Source organism: Notechis scutatus, chromosome 3 (genome assembly GCF_049901735.1).
Source record: "Notechis scutatus isolate UNSWTSFEM ecotype Mainland chromosome 3, rNotScu1.2, whole genome shotgun sequence".
NCBI lineage: Eukaryota > Metazoa > Chordata > Lepidosauria > Squamata > Elapidae > Notechis > Notechis scutatus.
The window spans coordinates 1,428,387-1,448,575 of NC_142011.1; the positions used below are offsets into that span (position 1 = coordinate 1,428,387).

The 20,189-nt window shown below is 54.6% G+C and overlaps 1 protein-coding gene across 1 annotated transcript in view; it reads left to right on the top strand.

The window, feature by feature from the left end:
* CTNNBL1 (catenin beta like 1) overlaps positions 1 to 19,633 on the top strand; it is a 111,182-nt gene extending 91,549 nt beyond the window's left edge. Inside the window, 5 exon segments of the mRNA XM_087959024.1 lie at positions 566 to 663; positions 2,954 to 3,034; positions 9,016 to 9,153; positions 13,125 to 13,197; positions 19,412 to 19,633. Coding sequence (XP_087815150.1) covers positions 566 to 663; positions 2,954 to 3,034; positions 9,016 to 9,153; positions 13,125 to 13,197; positions 19,412 to 19,500 — 479 coding nt within the window. The 3' untranslated portion in view covers positions 19,501 to 19,633.
* The last annotated feature ends 556 nt before the right edge of the window (positions 19,634 to 20,189 follow it).

Sequence of the window (20,189 nt, forward strand, 5' to 3'; positions counted from 1 at the left end):
TGCTCATGGCAGAAGACATTTCCCCCAGGAGGGCTGGGGTTTGTATACAGGTTCAAATATACACTTTCTGCCTCTTTCCTGGGTTCACAATCTCTCCAACTACGTATCTCCGTATGCCACACCCCTATGATTGTTGCATAACACCTGTTTCCTTGTCCTTGGAAACCACCCTCATTCTCCCGGCCATGTCTTCCTGTTACGTCCATCGAAGCACAATGGATCATTAACAGGTTTCTGTTGGGTCAGAATGACCCAGCATCTCATATCCTTACAACCCTGACCTTTAGGATGCAGAATCTCTACAGACTTTTTTTACCTGGTTGTTATTTTTACATCTTCTCTCTACGAGAGAAAAGTTGGTTTTTAAATTGGATATATATATATATATATATATATATATATATATATATATATATATATATATATATATATAGATAGATAGATAGATAGATAGATAGGATAGAGAGAGAGAGAGAGAGAGAGAGAGAGAGAGAGAGAGTAAATCAGAAGGAATTGCTCACGCCTGCCTTTCTCCCACCCTCCCTTTCCTCCGGTCCATCCCCAGAGCACGTCTGCTCCATCCTGGCCTCCCTCCTGAGGAACCTGCGGAGTCAGCAAAGGACACGGCTGCTCAACAAGTTCACAGAGAACGACAGCGAGAAGGTCAGTGGTGGGGCAGCCAGAGGTGGCCAGAGCGAACCTGCCTGTGTTTAGATTAGAAGGGGAGACCCTTTGAGAGCCGTAAGGCCACCTTGTCTTCGTTGTAGCGGACGCCCATTAGTGTACATTCAAAGTGGCCGTAGAGTTTATTCTATTCTAATCAATCCGTAGAAAGAAAAGGCCAGGCTGAGCACTGGGCTTCACACTGGCACTGCCCAAGAAGGTGCCCGAAGCTTGGCAGGGCCTCCCTCCTTCCTTCCTTCCTTCTCTCTCGCTTCCTGCCCGTGAGGGCTGTTTTGGCCAGCGCCTGCAACCCCGAGTTCCTTCCGCCTCCCCTCTTTTGCCCAGCTGGCTTTTCCGCCCGTGTTAAAAGTATTAAGAGATTAATAGAGTTGGAAGGGACCTTATAGGTCATCTAGTCCAACCCCCCGGCCAAGCAGGAGACCCTGCACCATTCCTGACAGTCCAGTCTCTTTTGAAAGCCTCCAGGGATGAAGCTCCCACACCTTCTGAAGGCATCTTTCATGTTCCATGCGTTGATTGTTCTCCCTGTCAGGAAATTCCTCCTTATTCCCAGGTTGAATCTCTCCTTGTTCAGTTTCCATGGTGGCTGTTTTGGCCAGCCCTGCAACCCCGAGTTTAACAGATGGTTTAACAGATTAACAGAGTGAGAAGGGACCTCGTAGGCCATCTAGTCCTACCCCCACCCCCAGCCCAGTTCCTTCCGCCTTCCCTCTTTTGCCCAGCTGGCTTCTCCACCCGCCTTGAAAGCATCGCTCAATCGGAGCTCACACAACAGCCTGTGCAAATAACTTTGGATCGAAACGAGGGGTCCGTTCTGGGAAATCAGTGGCGGCAGAGTCCGACCCGAACAGCATGCGAGGGGCGCCGGGCATGTCTGCCGAGCGTATCCCAAGGTGCCCCTGGCTGGATGTCTTCTGCAAGAACGGCAATTCCTGTGCTTTTTTACAATTTTGAGCTGCTTTAATTAGAATTGATATTTCCCCCTCCCCTCAAATTTACGGAGGAGGCGGAAAAAAGGTCGGTCCATAGCTTCAGGGGCCATAAAGGGTAAGTAAAGCTGCCATGTTCAGAAGCACTCTATCAATGAGAATAGCAGTGTGCAGCAGCAGCCAAAAAAAAAAAAAAGCCAATGCAACCCTAAGTTGCATTAAGAGAGGGATACAATCGAGATCAAGGGAGGTACTAATACCACTCTATAAAGCCTTAGTAAGGCCACACCTAGAGCCCTGCATCCAGTTTTGGTCACCACACTATAAAAGGGATGTGGAGACTCTAGAAAGAGTGCAGAGGAAGAGCAACCAGGACAATTTATTTATTTATTTTCATTTTTATTTATTTATTGGATTGGTCAATCGCTGACAAGATAATAGATACAAGTATAAACATGAGTTGGAATACAGGATATAGGTACGAATAAACGGGGACAAAAGGACAGGGACGGTAGGCACGATGGTGCGCTTATGCACGCCCCTTGTAGACCTCTTAGGAATGGGGTGAGGTCTATAGTGGACAGGGGACTGGAGGTTAAAACATACGATGAACACTGGCAGGAACTGGGCCTGGCTAGTCTAGGGAAGAGAAGGACCAGGGGAGACAGGAGAGCAGCCTTCCAATATTTGAGGGGTTGCCATAGAGAGGAGGAGGGGGTCCAGCTATTCTCCAAGGCACCTGAAGGCCAGACAAGGAATAATGGATGGAAACTGAACAAGGAGAGATTCAACCTAGAAATAAGGAGAAACTATCTGACAGGGAGAACAATCAACCAATGGAACAGAAGTTGCCTTTGGAAGTTGTGGGAGCTTCATCCCTGGAGGCTTTCAAGAAGAGACTGGACTAATATCTCTCAGAAATGGTGTTGGATCTCCTGCTTGCGTAGGGGGCTGGACTAGATGACCTACAAGATCCCTTCCAACTCTGTTAATCTGTTATAACATACGATGAACGGTTGCAGGAAACGGGGCCTGGCTAGTCTAGTGAAGGGCCAGGGGAGACAGGAGAGCAGCCTTCCCATAATTGAGGGGCTGCCACAGAGAGGAGGAGGAAGGGGGTCATGCTTTTCTACCAAAGCACCCCAAGGCCAGACAAGAAACAATGGATGGTGTAGGGTCTCCTGCTTGGGTGTGGTGGTGGGGGTTGGACTAGATGACCTACAAGGTCCCTTCCCACTGTGTGAATCTGAAGTGAGACATGGGGAGAGCCTGCATGAAAGGGCCCCTTTTCGGCTATCTCTGACACGCAAAAGACCCCCGCCAACCCTTTTCTCTTCCAGGTGGACAGGCTGATGGAGCTCTATTTCAAATACCTGGACGCCATGCAGGTGGCCGACAAGAAGATTGAAGGTGAAAAGCACGTAAGTCTTTTTTTCTTTTTTTTCCGGCTTTGGGGGGAGCTAGAGGAGCAGCATGGCTCCACCCAACACACACACACACACACACACACACACACACACAGCTCACAAAACTCAGCCATTCCAAACGCAGGGAGCCTTTGTCAATCGGGGTTGAACGGAGGGGTCCTGGCTGCTCTCTGAGCTGGGTTGTCCTCTCGTAGACGTTTCATGACCCAGCTAGGTAACACCATCCAGCGGTCCCCAACCCTGCAGGCTTGGCAACCCGGGAGGGGGAGGGGGGGTTGTGTGTGAGTGGCAGGCCCTCCGCGCACCACTCCATTCGTGTGAGCAGAAGCCCCCCCACTCCCCACTGGAGCTTCGTGCACGAGCGCAAGAGGTTGCGTGGCCTGGTGCTGAATGAGCCACGGCCTGGGAGTTAGGGACCCCGGATAATCAGTGCTAGAAGGAAGTGGGTTTGGCAAGGAGGAGGAGGAGGAGGAAAGAAACACTGGTTGTAATACAATCATCGTGCTGAAAGGGACCTTGGAGGTCTTCTAGTCCAGCCCCCTGCTTGAGCAGGAAACCCTATACTATTTCAGACCAATGGTTGTACAATCTCTTCTTGGAAGCACCCACAACTTCTGGTGGCAAGCTGTTCCACCGCTTAAATTGTCCTCACTGTTTGGAAGTTTCTCCTTAATTCCAGGTTTGCTTCTCTCCTTGGTTAGTTTCCATCCGTTGCTTTTTGTCTTGGTGCTTTGGGGCAGGGGGTCTCCAAATATTTGAGGGGCTGTCCCAAAGAAGAGCGGGGAGGTCCATCTATTCTCCAAAGCAGGGGTCTCCAACCTTGGCAACTTTAAGGCTTGTGGACTTCAACTCCCAGAATCCCTCAGTCAGCAAAGCTTACTCTCTCGTGATCCCTTCCTCTGCAATCTCCACTTTGGTGGGTAAGAAACAGACAAGTCCGCAAGTCTTAAAGTTGCCAAGGTTGGAGACCCCTGCTTTGGAGAATAAATGGACCACCCCCCTCTTCTTTGTGGCAGCCCCTCAAATATTGGAAGACCGCTATCCTGTCACCCCTAATTTCTTCCTTTTTCTCCCCCAAACCCAATTCCTGCAACCGTTCCTGGTATGTTTTTTTTGTCTCTGGGCCTTTAATCCTCTTAGTTGCTCTTCTCTGCGCTTTTCCCAAAATCTCAACATCCTTTTTTTTGTGTAGTGCGGTGACCCAAACGGGCGGCTTGTGGTATTTTGTTGGGAGGCATGGTGGAGACGCTCATTTTCCTGCTCTTCGGGGTCGCTGCAGCGAAGGGCTGGGCCAAGGGAGCCCCGGAGGGCCAGCGGGGCAAGGCTGAAGCTTCCCAATTAAAGGCTGTTGGGCTCCCGGCTGCCTCCCTCTTTCCTCGGGGGGAGGAGGAGGAGGCAACCGGATCCCCCCGCCCCCCACCCCCAATCCCCAGAGGTGGAAGGCGCCAGCGGTGGCAGGCAGCACCGTTCCAGCACGGAAGGGCAACCGAGAGGCAGGCGGCGGCTTAATACATTATCCTCCGTTGCGTGTGGAAATTATGCTCAGCAGGTTGATTCAATAAAATGTTCTCGCCGGGCATTTTGCATGCTAATGGCTCCTAAATGAGATGCTAATTGCGCCACCACCTCCCAAGGCAGAAATGGGATCCGGCAAGGGCAGCGGGGAGGGTGGGGGATGGGCGGGGGGGGGGAACCGTCGTCGGCGTGAGTCACTTCCCTGGAGGATTGGGAGGCGCCTGATCGGGTGGGAGGCTGCAGGTGGCCACAGCCAGGGCCGGAGAGGGTGGGTCAGTGGCAGCAGTGCAGGGGCTGAGAAGGCCAAGGGGGTTCGGACCCGGCTCCCCAAACACGACCAACTCTCTGTAATTAAATCAGTGATTCCTTTATTAGGAGCGCCGACTCCCGGCAAAATGTCTCTCTTTCACTTTCACACACACACACACACACACACACACACACACACACACACACACAGCAGGCTAACAAGTGTGTCCGTCCGGGAGATGGACAGTTGTCTGGCACATCTATTCGTCTCTGCCCCTGCCTTTGATCCCCAGAGCCAGGATGGGGCTTCGCCAGCAGCAGTGGCTTTTCCGTCCCAAGGTCCGGCCCATAGATTTCCCCTGCTCTCCTCTCCTTTGCCTTCTGTGCATCCGTTTGTCAGGCACTGGGCCCAGCTGTTCCTCCTCTTCCTCATCAGCCGCCTCCAGACCTGGCTCTTCCGTCCCAAGGACCGGCCCATAGATTTCCCCTGCTCTCCTCTCCTCTGCCTTCTGTGCATCCGTTTGTCAGGCACTGGACCCAGCTGTTCCTCCTCTTCCTCATCAGCCGCCTCCAGACCTGGCTCTTCCGTCCCAAGGACCGGCCCATAGATTTCCCCTGCTCTCCTCTCCTCTGCCTTCTGTGCATCTGAGTGTCAGGCACTGGACCCAGCTGTTCCTCCTCTTCCTCATCAGCCGCCTCCAGACCTGGCTCTTCCGTCCCAAGGACCGGCCCATAGATTTCCCCTGATCTCCTCTCCTCTGCCTTCTGGGCATCTGAGTGTCAGGCACTGGACGCAGCTGTTCCTCCTCTTCCTCATCAGCCGCCTCCAGACCTGGGGGCTGTTGACTCTCCATCTGAGGGCTGACGGACCTCTGCCTCTCTCTCTCCCTCCCTCCCTCCCTCCCCCCCTCGAGTTTCACCTCGTTTTATGACCTTTCTTGCCACCGCTGTTAAGGGAACCCCTGCGGGTGGTTTACTTAGTCGTACGGTTGTTAATGTGAATCCGGCTTTCCCCGTGGGCGTGGCTGGTCAAAAGGTCGCCCAAGGGGACCACGTGACACCCACCCACACCCCACGGGACGCTGCGTCCGTCATAAATATGAACCCGTTTGCCAGGGCTCAGGATTTTGATCCCGTGACTTGCGGGGGGGATGCAGAAATGGCCGTACATTGAGAACCGGTTTGCGTCATTTTCTTTTCCCAGTGCTGTTGCAACTTCGAACGGTCGCTAAATGAACGCTTGTAAGCGGAGGGTTACCTGTGCTGGAGCAAGAGAGCAGAGAGCCCCCCCCCTTTGGAGATGGGGGGAAAGAAGGGGGACCCGGAGGGAAGGCTGGGGGTCTAGCACAGCAGGGGGGGGCTGCCCGGACCTTGGGTGGGGGCCCTTGGAAACATCTCAGGGGGCCTTTCTGGGCCCTTTGGATCAGCTGCGGTTCTCCTAGGTGGGCGACCCAGGTGCCCTCCCACCTTTGGCAGGGCTGAGATGCTAAAAGGACTCTGGGAAGAGGGCAAAGAAGAGGAGGAAGGAGGATTAGGGGACCGGAGGCTAAAACATGGCAAAGAAGGGTTGCAGGAATTGGGTAGGTCTAGTTTAATGGGGAAAAAAGGACTGTCCTATAAGTCCTAATACATTTATAGGATAACAATACTGGTAGAAGTCAAAATGCTGTTGAAAATGTGAATATTATTTGAGTTGTATTGGTGGGAAACACAATAAAAATCAATTTAAAAGAAAAGAAAAAGAAAAAAAAAAGGACTAGGGGTGACATGATAGCATCTTCCAATATTTCAAGGGTTCCCACAAAGAAGAGCGGGCCCCCTTCTCCAAAGCCCCCGAAGGCAGGACAAGAAGCAACAGGTAGAAACTCACCTGGAATGAAGTGGCGTCAGAGGTTCTGGGCGCTTTTAAAGACTGGAGGCTTTTAAAAAAGAAACCGGACCGCCCTTTTTGCCTGAAATGGAATAGGGTCTCCTGCTTGAGCAGAGGGTTGGACTAGAAGACCTCCAGGGTCCCTTCCAACGCGGCTATGCAATGGGGGCTGGGGGGTTGGGTGCGTTTGCCAGCAACGCCCCCGGCAGGAGGGAAGCCCTACCTTGCTGAGGGCCCCAGAGACGCCACCACGCTCTGCCTGGAAGGATGAGAAACGGCTCCAGGGGTTGCCTGCCCGCTCACTGGGCCACCCGGTCGTATAAATGAGACCCACGGCGATGCCAAGGAGATCTCGGGAGGGCAAAACAGCGCCCAGCCTGAGGCTAGCAAAAAGTCAGCTGCGGAGGGAGCTGCTGGTGGCGGTGGTGGGAGGGGAGAGGGGGTTTGCAGCTGAGGAGGGGTCGGGGCGCCACGTTTTGCCTGGATTTGGGTCCCTAACGGGGCAGCTTCTCCCTGGCAGGGCCTCCGATCCCGGTCAGCCTCCCGGCCCAGCTGTGATTCCCAGGAATTCCTGCATTTCTTTACTTGTATTCCGTGTCGATGCCCCCATGCCGCAACTGCGGGTGGCTGGACGATAGGATCCCGACTAAGAAAGCGATGAAACCTTAGAAGAATGGAGTAGAGTGGAATTGGGAACAGAATGCAGCGGAGGAAGGGAGGGGAGGAAAGAGAATTCAGACAGGAGAGAAAGGAGGAGAGGAGAGGAGAGAAAATAGGGAGAAGAGAAGAGAAGAGAAGAGAAGAGAAGAGAAGAGAAGAAGGAATAGAATGTAGAAATAGAACAGAACAGGGTTGGCGAACCTTTTCGTCACCAAGTGCCGAAATGGCAGCGCACGTGGCGAAGCACCGGAAACCGGAAGAGCCAGCTCCCTGATGCACACACACACACGCACTCGCCGGGAAGCTGAGCTTCCGGTTTCTGGCGTCCATGCGCAGGCGAAGGCCAGCTGGCCGGCGTGCATGCATGAGCCGGAAACGGGAAGCTCAGCTCCCTGGGTGCAGCATCCATGCCGGGGTTTCCATTTCCGGTTTCTGGCGCTCCCGCATGCGCAAAGACCAGCTGGCCTGCGCACCAGAACTCGGGAGAGCAACAGGCGATGCCCGGAGAGATGGTTCCACGTGCCATAGGTTGGCCATCCCAGGAATAGAATATAGAATAAATGCCTTCCCTCCTTCCAGCACTGATGACGTTATCTAGTCATGCAATGTTGCAAGAAAACAACCAAGAAAGCATCAAGGACCCCACAGTCATTGTTCTCCTCCTCCTCCTCCTCCTCCTCCTCCTCCTCCTCCAGGATGTTCCCTAATTGGGTCATGAAACACGTGCAAGAAAAGCCACCAACCTCAGAGAGCACCAAGGACCCCACAATTCTCCTCTTCTTCCTCCTCCTCCTCCTCCTCTCCACAAACCCCACTCACTCCGTTCCAGCACTGATGATCTTCCCTAGTTGGGTCATGAAATGCCTGCAAGAAAACCACCAAGCTCAGAGAGCATCAAGTTCTCCTCCTCTTCCTCCTCCTCTTCTCCATAAACCACATTCCGTTCTAGCACTGATGATCTTCCCTAGTTGGGTCATGAAATGCCTGCAAGAAAACCACCAAGCTCAGTGAGCACCAAGGACCCCACAGAAATTGTAGGTTCTGAAATGAGTAGACTGACATTTGAAATTAGAGAACAAGAGGACAAACAATTTTATAAAATTTGGGACCTTTTCTGTCAATGGTTAGATAATAAAATACAATAATGGAATATGTAGAATTTTAGAAAATAATGAATATATAAAGATGTATTTCTTTTCTTTTTTTATTATTGTATTTATAAAATGTTTTAAGGATAGATTTGGGAGGATTATATGAATTGTTATAAAATACATTAGGTAAATTATAGTTATCTCACAAAGTATGAATGAACAAAATTATAGTCAAATGATTGATTAATAATGATACTAGGGTATTCAATTTTTGATTGATAATATGAATTATTATGTGATGTAACTGTAATTGAGACTATGAAATGGATGCACAAAAAACTTGTAAACCAACCGACACACTGCTTGTACACTTATGGAAGAAAGTTGGATGTTTTTATGTTTTGTTTGTTTTTGTTTGTCTTTAAACACCAATAAAATTTATATAAATATATATATAAAAAAGAAATTGTAGGTTCTGGTGGGTGAAGCAAGCAGAGTCCTTTGCCTCGGATCTCTGCCGCTTCAGGGGGGGTTGGACTAGAAGACCTCCAAGGTCCCTTCCAACCCCGTTATCCTGACTCTCTTCGCAGGACATGGTGCGCCGCGGGGAGATCATCGACGACGACACAGAAGAGGAGTTCTACCTGCGGCGCCTGGACGCCGGTCTCTTTGTGCTCCAGCTCATGTGCTACATCATGGCGGAGATCAGCAATGCCGGCATCCCTCAGGTAGGACCGGCCACGCCTTCCTCCCACCCTCAAGGTTCAGCCCTCAGCTTTTTCTTTTTCTTGGAATTGATAGATAGGATTTGTTTATTTGTATCTCGCCTTTATCGTTTCTGTCAATAATTCAAGGCAGCCAATAGGTTTCACACACACTTTCTTCCGGTTTTCCCCACAACAACAACCCTTTGTGCCTAAGGCGGGACTAGAACTCCCCGTCTCCTGGTGATTGGCCCAAAGCCACCCAGCTGGCTTTCCTGCCTAAGGCGGGACTAGAACTCCCCGTCTCCTGGTGATTGGCCCAAAGTCACCCAGCTGGCTTTCCTGCCTAAGGCGGGACTAGAACTCCCCGTCTCCTGGTGATTGGCCCAAAGTCACCCAGCTGGCTTTCCTGCCTAAGGCGGGACTAGAACTCCCCGTCTCCTGGTGATTGGCCCAAAGTCACCCAGCTGGCTTTCCTGCCTAAGGCGGGACTAGAACTCCCCGTCTCCTGGTGATTGGCCAAAAGCCACCCAGCCGGCTTTCCTGCCTAAGGCGGGACTAGAACTCCCCGTCTCCTGGTGATTGGCCCAAAGTCACCCAGCTGGCTTTCCTGCCTAAGGCGGGACTAGAACTCCCCGTCTCCTGGTGATTGGCCCAAAGTCACCCAGCTGGCTTTCCTGCCTAAGGCGGGACTAGAACTCCCGTCTCCTGGTGATTGGCCCAAAGTCACCCAGCTGGCTTTCCTGCCTAAGGCGGGACTAGAACTCCCCGTCTCCTGGTGATTGGCCCAAAGTCACCCAGCTGGCTTTCCTGCCTAAGGCGGGACTAGAACTCCCCGTCTCCTGGTGATTGGCCCAAAGTCACCCAGCTGGCTTTCCTGCCTAAGGCGGGACTAGAACTCCCCGTCTCCTGGTGATTGGCCCAAAGTCACCCAGCTGGCTTTCCTGCCTAAGGCGGGACTAGAACTCCCCGTCTCCTGGTGATTGGCCCAAAGTCACCCAGCTGGCTTTCCTGCCTAAGGCGGGACTAGAACTCCCCGTCTCCTGGTGATTGGCCCAAAGTCACCCAGCTGGCTTTCCTGCCTAAGGCGGGACTAGAACTCCCGTCTCCTGGTGATTGGCCCAAAGTCACCCAGCTGGCTTTCATGCCTAAGGCGGGACTAGAACTCCCGTCTCCTGGTGATTGGCCCAAAGCCACCCAGCTGCCTTTCATGCCTAAGGCGGGACTAGAACTCCCCGTCTCCTGGTGATTGGCCCAAAGTCACCCAGCTGCCTTTCCTGCCTAAGGCGGGACTAGAACTCCCCGTCTCCTGGTGATTGGCCCAAAGTCACCCAGCTGGCTTTCCTGCCTAAGGCGGGACTAGAACTCCCCGTCTCCTGGTGATTGGCCCAAAGTCACCCAGCTGGCTTTCCTGCCTAAGGCGGGACTAGAACTCCCCGTCTCCTGGTGATTGGCCCAAAGTCACCCAGCTGGCTTTCCTGCCTAAGGCGGGACTAGAACTCCCGTCTCCTGGTGATTGGCCCAAAGTCACCCAGCTGGCTTTCCTGCCTAAGGCGGGACTAGAACTCCCCGTCTCCTGGTGATTGGCCCAGAGTCACCCAGTTGGCTTTCCTGCCTAAGGCGGGACTAGAACTCCCCGTCTCCTGGTGATTGGCCCAAAGTCACCCAGCTGGCTTTCCTGCCTAAGGCGGGACTAGAACTCCCCGTCTCCTGGTGATTGGCCCAAAGTCACCCAGCTGGCTTTCCTGCCTAAGGCGGGACTAGAACTCCCCGTCTCCTGGTGATTGGCCCAGAGTCACCCAGCTGGCTTTCCTGCCTAAGGCGGGACTAGAACTCCCGTCTCCTGGTGATTGGCCCAAAGTCACCCAGCTGGCTTTCCTGCCTAAAGTGGCACTAGAACTCCCCGTCTCCTGGTGATTGGCCCAAAGTCACCCAGCTGGCTTTCCTGCCTAAGGCGGGACTAGAACTCCTCGTCTCCTGGTGATTGGCCCAAAGTCACCCAGCTGGCTTTCCTGCCTAAGGCGGGACTAGAACTCCCCGTCTCCTGGTGATTGGCCCAAAGTCACCCAGCTGGCTTTCCTGCCTAAGGCGGGACTAGAACTCCCCGTCTCCTGGTGATTGGCCCAAAGTCACCCAGCTGGCTTTCATGCCTAAGGCGGGACTAGAACTCCCCGTCTCCTGGTGATTGGCCCAAAGTCACCCAGCTGGCTTTCCTGCCTAAGGCGGGACTAGAACTCCCGTCTCCTGGTGATTGGCCCAAAGTCACCCAGCTGGCTTTCCTGCCTAAAGTGGCACTAGAACTCACCGTCTCCTGGTGATTGGACCAAATTCACCCAGCTGGCTTTCCTGCCTAAGGCGGGACTAGAACTCACCGTCTCCTGGTGATTGGCCCAAAGTCACCCAGCTGGCTTTCCTGCCTAAAGTGGCACTAGAACTCACCGTCTCCTGGTGATTGGACCAAATTCACCCAGCTGGCTTTCCTGCCTAAGGCGGGACTAGAACTCCCCGTCTCCTGGTGATTGGCCCAAAGTCACCCAGCCTGCTTTCCTGCCTAAGGCGGGACTAGAACTCCCCGTCTCCTGGTGATTGGCCCAAAGTCACCCAGCTGGCTTTCCTGCCTAAGGCGGGACTAGAACTCCCGTCTCCTGGTGATTGGCCCAAAGTCACCCAGCCTGCTTTCCTGCCTAAGGCAGGACTAGAACTCCCCGTCTCCTGGTGATTGGCCCAAAGTCACCCAGCTGCCTTTCATGCCTAAGGCGGGACTAGAACTCCCCGTCTCCTGGTGATTGGCCCAAAGTCACCCAGCCTGCTTTCCTGCCTAAGGCGGGACTAGAACTCCCCGTGTCTTGCTTTCTGAGCCTTTAACCACTAGGCCAAACTTCCTTTGTGGCCTCTTTGCTTCCATGCCGCCTGCTACGGTTCAGTCTGGGTAAGCCAGGGTCCTGAGGCCGAATTCCGTTGCCCCTTCCCAGGCGCCCATGTAGTATATTGAACCTTGGTTGACCAGATTCTTGTATACAGCTAGTCCTCGACTTAGAGCCGTCCATTTAGTGACCATTCAAAGTTAGAACTCATGGTCACGGGATCAAAATTCAGACGCTCAGCGACCGACTCACTTTTACGACGGTCGCAGTGCTCCAGGGTTCACACGATCCCCTTTGGCGACCTTCTGAGAAGCCAAGTCCAACGAGGAAGAAGGCGGATCCCCTTAACAGCCGTGCCACTCGGCTTAACAACGGCAGCGATTCCCGTAACCTCTCGGGGCAAGAAACGTCATAAATGGGACCAAACTCGCTTAGCCAGCGTCTCGTCTAGCAGCGGAAATGCTGGGCTCAGTCGCCGTCGTCGACTCGAGGACTACCTCTGGAGCAGCGTCGGTGAACCTTTTTGGCACCGAGTGCCGAAACGGCAGTGCACATGGGAGGAGCACCGGAAACCGGAAGAGCAGCTCTCTAGTGCAGTGATCCCCAACCTTTTTATGCCGCGGCCCGGTACGGCATCAGCTGGCGCCGCCATCTTTTTTGATGAAAAAGTGCTTCCGGTGAGCTTTCTACCTGGAAAAGCTCACGGAAGCACTTTTTCATGAAAAAGATGGCGGCGCCCAGCAAGCCAGCGGCCCGGTAGGAGTTGTTCCGCGAGACCGGTGCCGGTCCGTGGACGGTGGTTGGGGACCCCTGCTCTAGTGCACACGTGCGCTCGCTGGGAAGCTGAACTTCCGGTTTCTAGCGCGCAGGGAGACCAGTTGGCCGGAAGAGCGACGGCTGGTGTGGCTGGAGCGATGGTTCTGCCTGCCACTTCCAGCAGATGTGCCCTGGGTTCCCTATCGCGGCTCTGTAGGTTGGAGCTATAAATCTTGGAGCTGCAGCTCCACCTGTGGGGCCCGATCCTCCGTCCCTTCCCCGAAGGTGTGGGGGGGCTTCCGCTCTCTCCCCAACAGAGACCCCCTTCATTGCCCCTCTTCTCTCTCTCTCTCTCCCCCTCCCCTCCACCCCCAGATCCGCCAGAGGGTGCACCAGATCCTGAACATGCGGGGCAGCTCCATCAAGATCGTCCGGCACATCATCAAAGGTGAGTCCCAGCCGGCTGGGATGGAAGGAACGCCCCCTCCTCCTCCTCCTCCTCCCCCGGAGTTCCCTCACCTGGCCAGGTGATTTTCCTGCACCTTCATCTTTTGTAGGGGTGTCAGCAGAGTCCCCCGAAGGCCACTTGGCATGCAAAGCCAGCAGCAAACGGTGGTGGGAATTCTGGGGTCTGCAAACCTAGAATGGGGCACGTCTGTCCTGCTTGGAGGAGGAGGAGGAGGAGGCTGGGGTTCTGATGCTGGGAAAAGGGGGCAGCCTGTTTCCCCCCCAAATATGGTAGATGGTGGGCGGGGGCGTTGATTTGACTGTCACAGATACTGGGGGGCTGCAACACCCAGAGAAGATGGGAGGATTTTGACCACGTGAAACTCACCGGCAGGTCTTGCGAAGGGAGGAGAGAGGAAGGGGGTGGGGGTGGAGGGCAATTGGGGAGACCCCTTTCCAGGCCCTAGGCAGGGGGAGCCTCCCCTGGGGACCCTCTGTCCCAGCCACCCCTTCCTTGCTCTTCTCCCCGCCCTTCCCCAACCCCTCCCTCCCTCCCTCTTCTGCATGCTAATTGGCCTCCTGCTTTTGAGCCTGGTTTTTATGGCCTACATATTTTCCCTGTTTCTCTGCCACTGACAGCTGATGGATCCCCAGGGAGGAGGGGGAAGGGCAGGAGGCGAGGGCGGCTGAGAGTGGAGAGGGATCCGGTGCTCTTTTGCATAGGAAGACAGGCAGGGAGGGTGGGGGGGTCTCAGGGGTGGGGGGAGCGAGAGAGGCAGGGAGAAGCCCTCGGCATCCCTCGCAGCTGCCGGCTGACCAGGCGGGATCCCCTTGGAAGCACCCTGGAGGGATGTGTGTGTGTGTGTGTGGAGGGGAAGGGGGAACCTAGCCACCCACCCACCCAGAATCCCCTTTTTGTTTTCTCCCTGGGGGAGACCCCCCCCCAAGGGCTGCAGACATGCTGGACAGGGGGCCAGGAAACCAAGGGGGTGGAGTTGGGTGCGAGTGCACCGCGTAGGGGGTCAACCTCCTCACCTCTGGTGTCCCTGAATGTGTTGGAGGCCCCCAGTCTGGGCTCCACAAACTTGGGCTGAACGGTCCCTCGCTGGTAAACCCTCAGAATGCAGAGTTAGTAGGGACCTTCTAGTCCAGGGTTCGCCAACCTTTTGGGCCTCAGGGACCACCAAACTCATCGTTTTAAATCCCGCAGACCAGAGACCCTGGGAAAATCCTCAGAAAAGTCTGCAGGAAAATCCCCCACCCCGTTTTCCTACCGATCGATCGTTCTTTACTTGGGATCGCAGGATACCGTCTCCAGCTCTGTTCTCAGGGAGAGAGAGAGAGAGAGAGAGAGAGACTTTTGGCTTCATGCAAGGAAAGCAGCAGAAGCCGCAGAAGTCTTTCTTTCTCTCCCCAAACTCCGCCAGAAATTAAGTCTTTGTCGTTGCAGCCTCTCGGAGCAGGAGGCCTTGCAGGGTCCCAAAGACTCATTTCTGGCAGAGTTTGTGGGGGGAGAAAGAAAGACTTTGGCTGCTTTCTTGCGTGCAGCCAGAAGCAGAAGAAGGAAGAAACGGAAAGAAGCAGCCGGGTGGCCAGGCCAGGTGCGTGGGGCGAGTGGGGCAAGTTCCCCCCTCCGCCCTTTCGCCCCTCCCCTCACTCCCTCGTGGTGTTCCCAATGCAAGTGACGCAAGCCTTGTGTTCCCACGTGGGCAGGGCAGCCGTGTGTTCCCGCACAGCCTGGATTAACTGCTTTGGGGGAACATTTCTCTGCGGACCACCAACATTTTCTCGCGGACCACCAGTGGTCCCAGGCCCACCAGTTGGCGACCACTGGACTAGTCCAACCCCAGTGGCGGTATGCTACTGGTTCGGCCTGGTTTGACCGAACCGGTAGTAAAAAAAAAACCACAACCTACCGGTTCGGCCACACCGGTTCCTCTGATGATCAGCTGAGAGGGTAGAAGAAGCGACAAGCGCCTGGGCTCCCAGCTTTCCGTCTCTTCCGCCTCCCAGCTGATCGGTGCATTAGGGGCGCATGCGCATGGGCGCTCACAGGGTCAGGCATCGAACTGGAAGCAAGCCAGGTAGGAAGCATCCAACCCCCTCCCTGAGAAGGAGACCTGAGGTGTCCAGTCTTGGGAGCCTGCGTTCCCCACGGGCTGCGTCCCCGTCAGGCTAAGCCAGGGAGGTTACGGGAGGGGAAGAGGGGTGCCTGATGGGTCTTGGGCCTTGGATCCGAGGGTTTGGACCAAGAAGCTGGGTGCCGGGAAGGCCCCCTGAAGGTCTCCGGGTGGGGGGGGCAGCTCTTGGCTTCTCAGGCAGGCGAGAAGAGGCCGCCTTCCTGAGGCGGCAACCGTCTCCCTCTCTCCTGCCACTCGGCTCCAAAGGGATGAGATTAGATGAACAGAGTTGGGAGGGACCTTGAAGGTCATGTAGTCCAACCCCCTCACCCAAGCAGGAGACCCTGCACCATTCCTGACTGAACGGACTCGAGTCTCTTCTTGGAAGCCTCCAGGGATGAAGTTCCCACAACTTCTGAGGGCAACTTCTGTTCCATGGGTTGATGGTTCTCCCTGTCAGAAAGTTCCTCCTTATTTCCAGGTTAAATTTCTTCTTGTTCAGTTTCCATCCATTATTCCTTGTCTGGCATTCAGGAGCTTTAGAAAATAGCTTGACCCCGCACTCCACTCTGTGGCAGCCCCTCAAATATCGGAAGGCTGCTCTCCTGTCCCCCCTGGTCCTTCTCTTCTTCCCTAGACTAGCCAGGCCCAGTTCCTGGCTCTTCCCTCTCTTCTCCCCCTGGGCTCAATCAGAGGCCGATTCTCCCATTTCCTTCCTTTCGGTTCCTCTTGTCACCAATTAATGGCATTTTATATGTGCTGCAAAGCCAGAGGCTGGCAAACAGCCCCCATCCAGGAGAAGGGGGGGGCTCTGTCTGGAAGCCCCAAACAGCTGAGATGAGTGAGTGCCTTTGGACCCAGAATAAAAGAATTGGGAGAGACCTTGGAGGCCCCCTAGTCCACCCCCCTGCTCAAATAGGAGACCTGATATTATTTCAGACAACTGGTTGTACAACCTCTTCTTACAAACCTGCAGTGGGAGGGAAGGAAGGATGGATAGATGGAAGGAAGGAAGGAAGGATAGAGGGAAGGGAGGGAGGAAGGAAGGAAGGAAGGATGGAAGGAAGGAAGGAAGGATAGAAGGAAGGATAGAAGGAAGGAAGGAAGGATGGAAGGAAGGAAGGATGGAAGGAAGGATAGAAGGAAGGAAGGAAGGATGGAAGGAAGGAAGGAAGGAAGGAAGGAAGGAAGGAAGGAAGGATGGAAGGAAGGAAGGAAGGATAGAAGGAAGGATAGAAGGAAGGAAGGAAGGATGGAAGGAAGGAAGGATGGAAGGAAGGATAGAAGGAAGGAAGGAAGGAAGGATGGATGGATGGAAGGAAGGAAGGATGGATGGAACGAAGGAAGGAAGGATAGAAGGAAGGATGGATGGAAGGAAGGATGGAAGGAAGGATGGATGAAAGGAAGGAAGGAAAGAAAGAAGGAAGGAAAGAAGGAAGGAAGAATAACAGAGTTGGAAGGGATCTTGGAGGTCTTCTAGTCCAGCCCCTCCTTGAGCAGGAGACCCTAGACTATTTCATACAAGTGACTGTCCAGTCTCTTCTTAAAAACCATCCTGTGATGGAGCACCCACAACTTCTGGTGGCATACAGTTCCACTGGTGAATTGTCCTCACTATTTAGGAAATTTCTCCTTAGTTCCAGGTTGCTTCTCTCCTTGGTGAGAAGTAAGTTTCCTGCCTTCAGGTGCCTTGGAGAATAGCTTGACCCCCCACCCACCCTCTTCTTTGGGGCAGCCCCTCCTCAAATACTGGAAGGCTGCTCTCCTGTCTCCCCTGGTCCTTCTCTTCATCAAGTCCCCCTCCCCCATTCCTCCTCCTCCTCCTCCTCCTCCTCCACAGGGGAAGCAGGGCTCCTGTGCCAGAATTGGCCAGATGTGCACCTTCATGCATATTCAGGGCCCTTTTCCCAGGAGACCGGCAGAAGCCGAGTCCCTGCTTGGTGCGGTTGATGTTCAGTGGGTTGAGAGGAAAAATCCTCCCTCCCCCCTCCCCCGATTCCTGCCTGCGCCAGCCTGCCTGTGTGCACATATTAAAGCATCCGATGAGCTCCTCGGGATGTGCAGGTGTTGGCACCATGAAATATTAATGCCGTTCGGATGTTCTGGAGTCCCGGCAGCTCGCGCTCGTCTCGCCACGTTGCCTGGCTCACTCCTGCCCCCGGCGTTTGCGGTCCAATCCAGACGTGGGTCCTGGGGTCAGCTAAGGTACCACGCCTGTACAAGACCGAAGAGGTGAGGGAGAGGGGCTGCACGCTCAGGCCAGCCTCTGAAGAGGGGAGGGGAGGCTGCCTGTTCTGACCCAGCTCCCCAAACACGACAAGATTCCTTGATTAGGAGCGCCGGCGAAAAGTTTCTCTCACCGCAGGCTAAGAATTAGTCCATCCATCCAGGAGATGAATAGTTGTCTGCCACATCTAGTCATCTCCCCCCCCCACCCGGTTCCCTTCCTTTTATCCCCAGAGCCAGGGTGGGCCTTTGTCAGCAGTGGTGGCTCTTCCGTCCTGAGGACCGGCCCATAGATTTCCCTGCTCTCCTCTCCTCTGCCTTCTGTGCAGCTGCGTGTCAGGCATTAGACCCGGCTGTTCCTCCTCTTCCCCATCAGCCACCTCCAGACCTGGCTCTTCTGTCCCAAGGACCGGCCCATAGATTTCCCCTGCTCTCCTCTCCTCTGCCTTCTGTGCAGCTGCGTGTCAGGCATTAGACCCGGCTGTTCCTCCTCTTCCTCATCAGCCACCTCCAGACCTGGCTCTTCTGTCCCAAGGACCGGCCCATAGATTTCCACTGCTCTCCTGCCTTCTGTGTAGCTGCGTGTCAGGCATTAGACCCGGCTGTTCCTCCTCTTCCTCATCAGCCGCCTCCAGACCTGGCTCTTCCGTCCCAAGGTCCGGCCCATAGATTTCCCCTGCTCTCCTCTCCTCTGCCTTCTGTGCAGCTGCGTGTCAGGCATTAGACCCGGCTGTTCCTCCTCTTCCTCATCAGCCACCTCCAGACCTGGCTCTTCTGTCCCAAGGACCGGCCCATAGATTTCCACTGCTCTCCTGCCTTCTGTGTAGCTGCGTGTCAGGCATTAGACCCGGCTGTTCCTCCTCTTCCTCATCAGCCGCCTCCAGACCTGGCTCTTCCGTCCCAAGGTCCGGCCCATAGATTTCCACTGCTCTCCTCTCCTCTGCCTTCTGTGCAGCTGCATGTCAGGCATTAGACCCGGCTGTTCCTCCTCTTCCTCATCAGCCACCTCCAGACCTGGCTCTTCCGTCCCAAGGACCGGCCCATAGATTTCCCCTGCTCTCCTCTCCTCTGCCTTCTGTGCAGCTGCATGTCAGGCATTAAACACAGCTGTTCCTCCTCTTCCTCATCAGCCGCCTCCAGACCTGGCTCTTCCGTCCCAAGGACCGGCCCATAGATTTCCCTGCTCTCCTCTCCTCTGCCTTCTGTGCATCCGTTTGTCAGGCACTGGACCCAGCTGTTCCTCCTCTTCCTCATCAGCCACCTCCAGACCTGGGGGCTGTTGACTCTCCACAGGCTCCACCTCTGTCTCTCTCTCTCTGCCAGTTCCATCCCCTCTTCCCCCTCGGAGCTCCCAGGTTGCCTTGATGCTGACCCTGACTCCCACACCGCCTCTTCTGATTCGGCGGCCGATAGGCCACAACACTGGCCTGAGAGCAGAGAAGGGATCTGACTGAGCCCCAGTTAGGGGAGTGAGGAGCATGGCCCCCTCGCCCTGACCCAGGGTCAGTTTTTAAGAAAAGAGCGGACAGCCATTTGTCTGAGATTGTATAGCTTCTCCCGCTTGAACAGGGCTGGACTAGAAGACCTCCAAGGTCCCTTCCAGCTCCGTTCTATTCCATTCCTGGTTTCCTCTCCTGCTTTCCCACGGTTTTCCTTTCCTTTGTGCTTTGTGTTCTGATCAAGTTATCAAAATTTCAGACGGCAAAGAGTCAAAGGCCCAAGTCTCCCGGAGAGAAGAGGGGAGAGAGAGGGCGTGGAAAGCGGTTGAGCCGCGGGTGAGGACCTTCTCTTTGTGGGGGTGGGGGTGGGGCGAGAGGGGCCTGGAAGGACCCTCGCTCTCACTCACAGCTGCCCCCAATCTCCTTGCAGAGTACGCGGAGAACATCGGAGATGGGAAGAACCCCGAATTCCAGGAGAGCGAGCAAAAACGGATCGTGGAGCTTCTGGAGAACTTCTGAGGGGCCCCTGAGGGCTTCCGGGACCTTCTGCCGCTTGGGGTCCGAAAGAGACTTTGGGGAGAAAGGGACCCTTCTCAGGTTTTGTGGGTGTCATTTTGAATGATTAAAGATCGGTTTGGTTTGTATTTCCAAAGGGTCTCGACTCCTCCTTGCTTCCGGGGTGCAGAGGGGTTGGCCAGGAGGGGTCTCTGCCTTTCCAGAAAGGCTGGATGCTGCTCCAGCTGGCGGGGTCCTTGGGAACCCCAGACAGGCCCCCTGGCATCACCCCTTCCCTGTGACCCCCAAAACCTCCGCTCCCTTGTCATTCACCTCTCCTAAGCCACCTTTCTCGGTCTCAGCAGCTGTAAAAGAGCGGATGGAGGAGGGAGATCATAGCTTCATCGTGGCTCAACGGACACTGTGCAGAGACCTGCTTCTCGGTTACGTTCGTATCTTGGGTTGATGTTTTCTGTTTCCGCTGCGTATCTCAACCTTCGCAGTGTGTATAATGATCATAATAATAATAGTTTTTTGTTCTATCTCCACGCTTATTCGCTGCCCAAAGTCTTGGTGAGAGGGGCACCCTATGAATTGGATAAATAAGTAACATGAATAACCCGGTGGGGTGATCAATCCATCTAATTTGGCCTTTCCTGATTGGCCTCCTCTTCATCGGGGGAGGGGGCGGTGTCTCCAACCTGGGCAGCTTT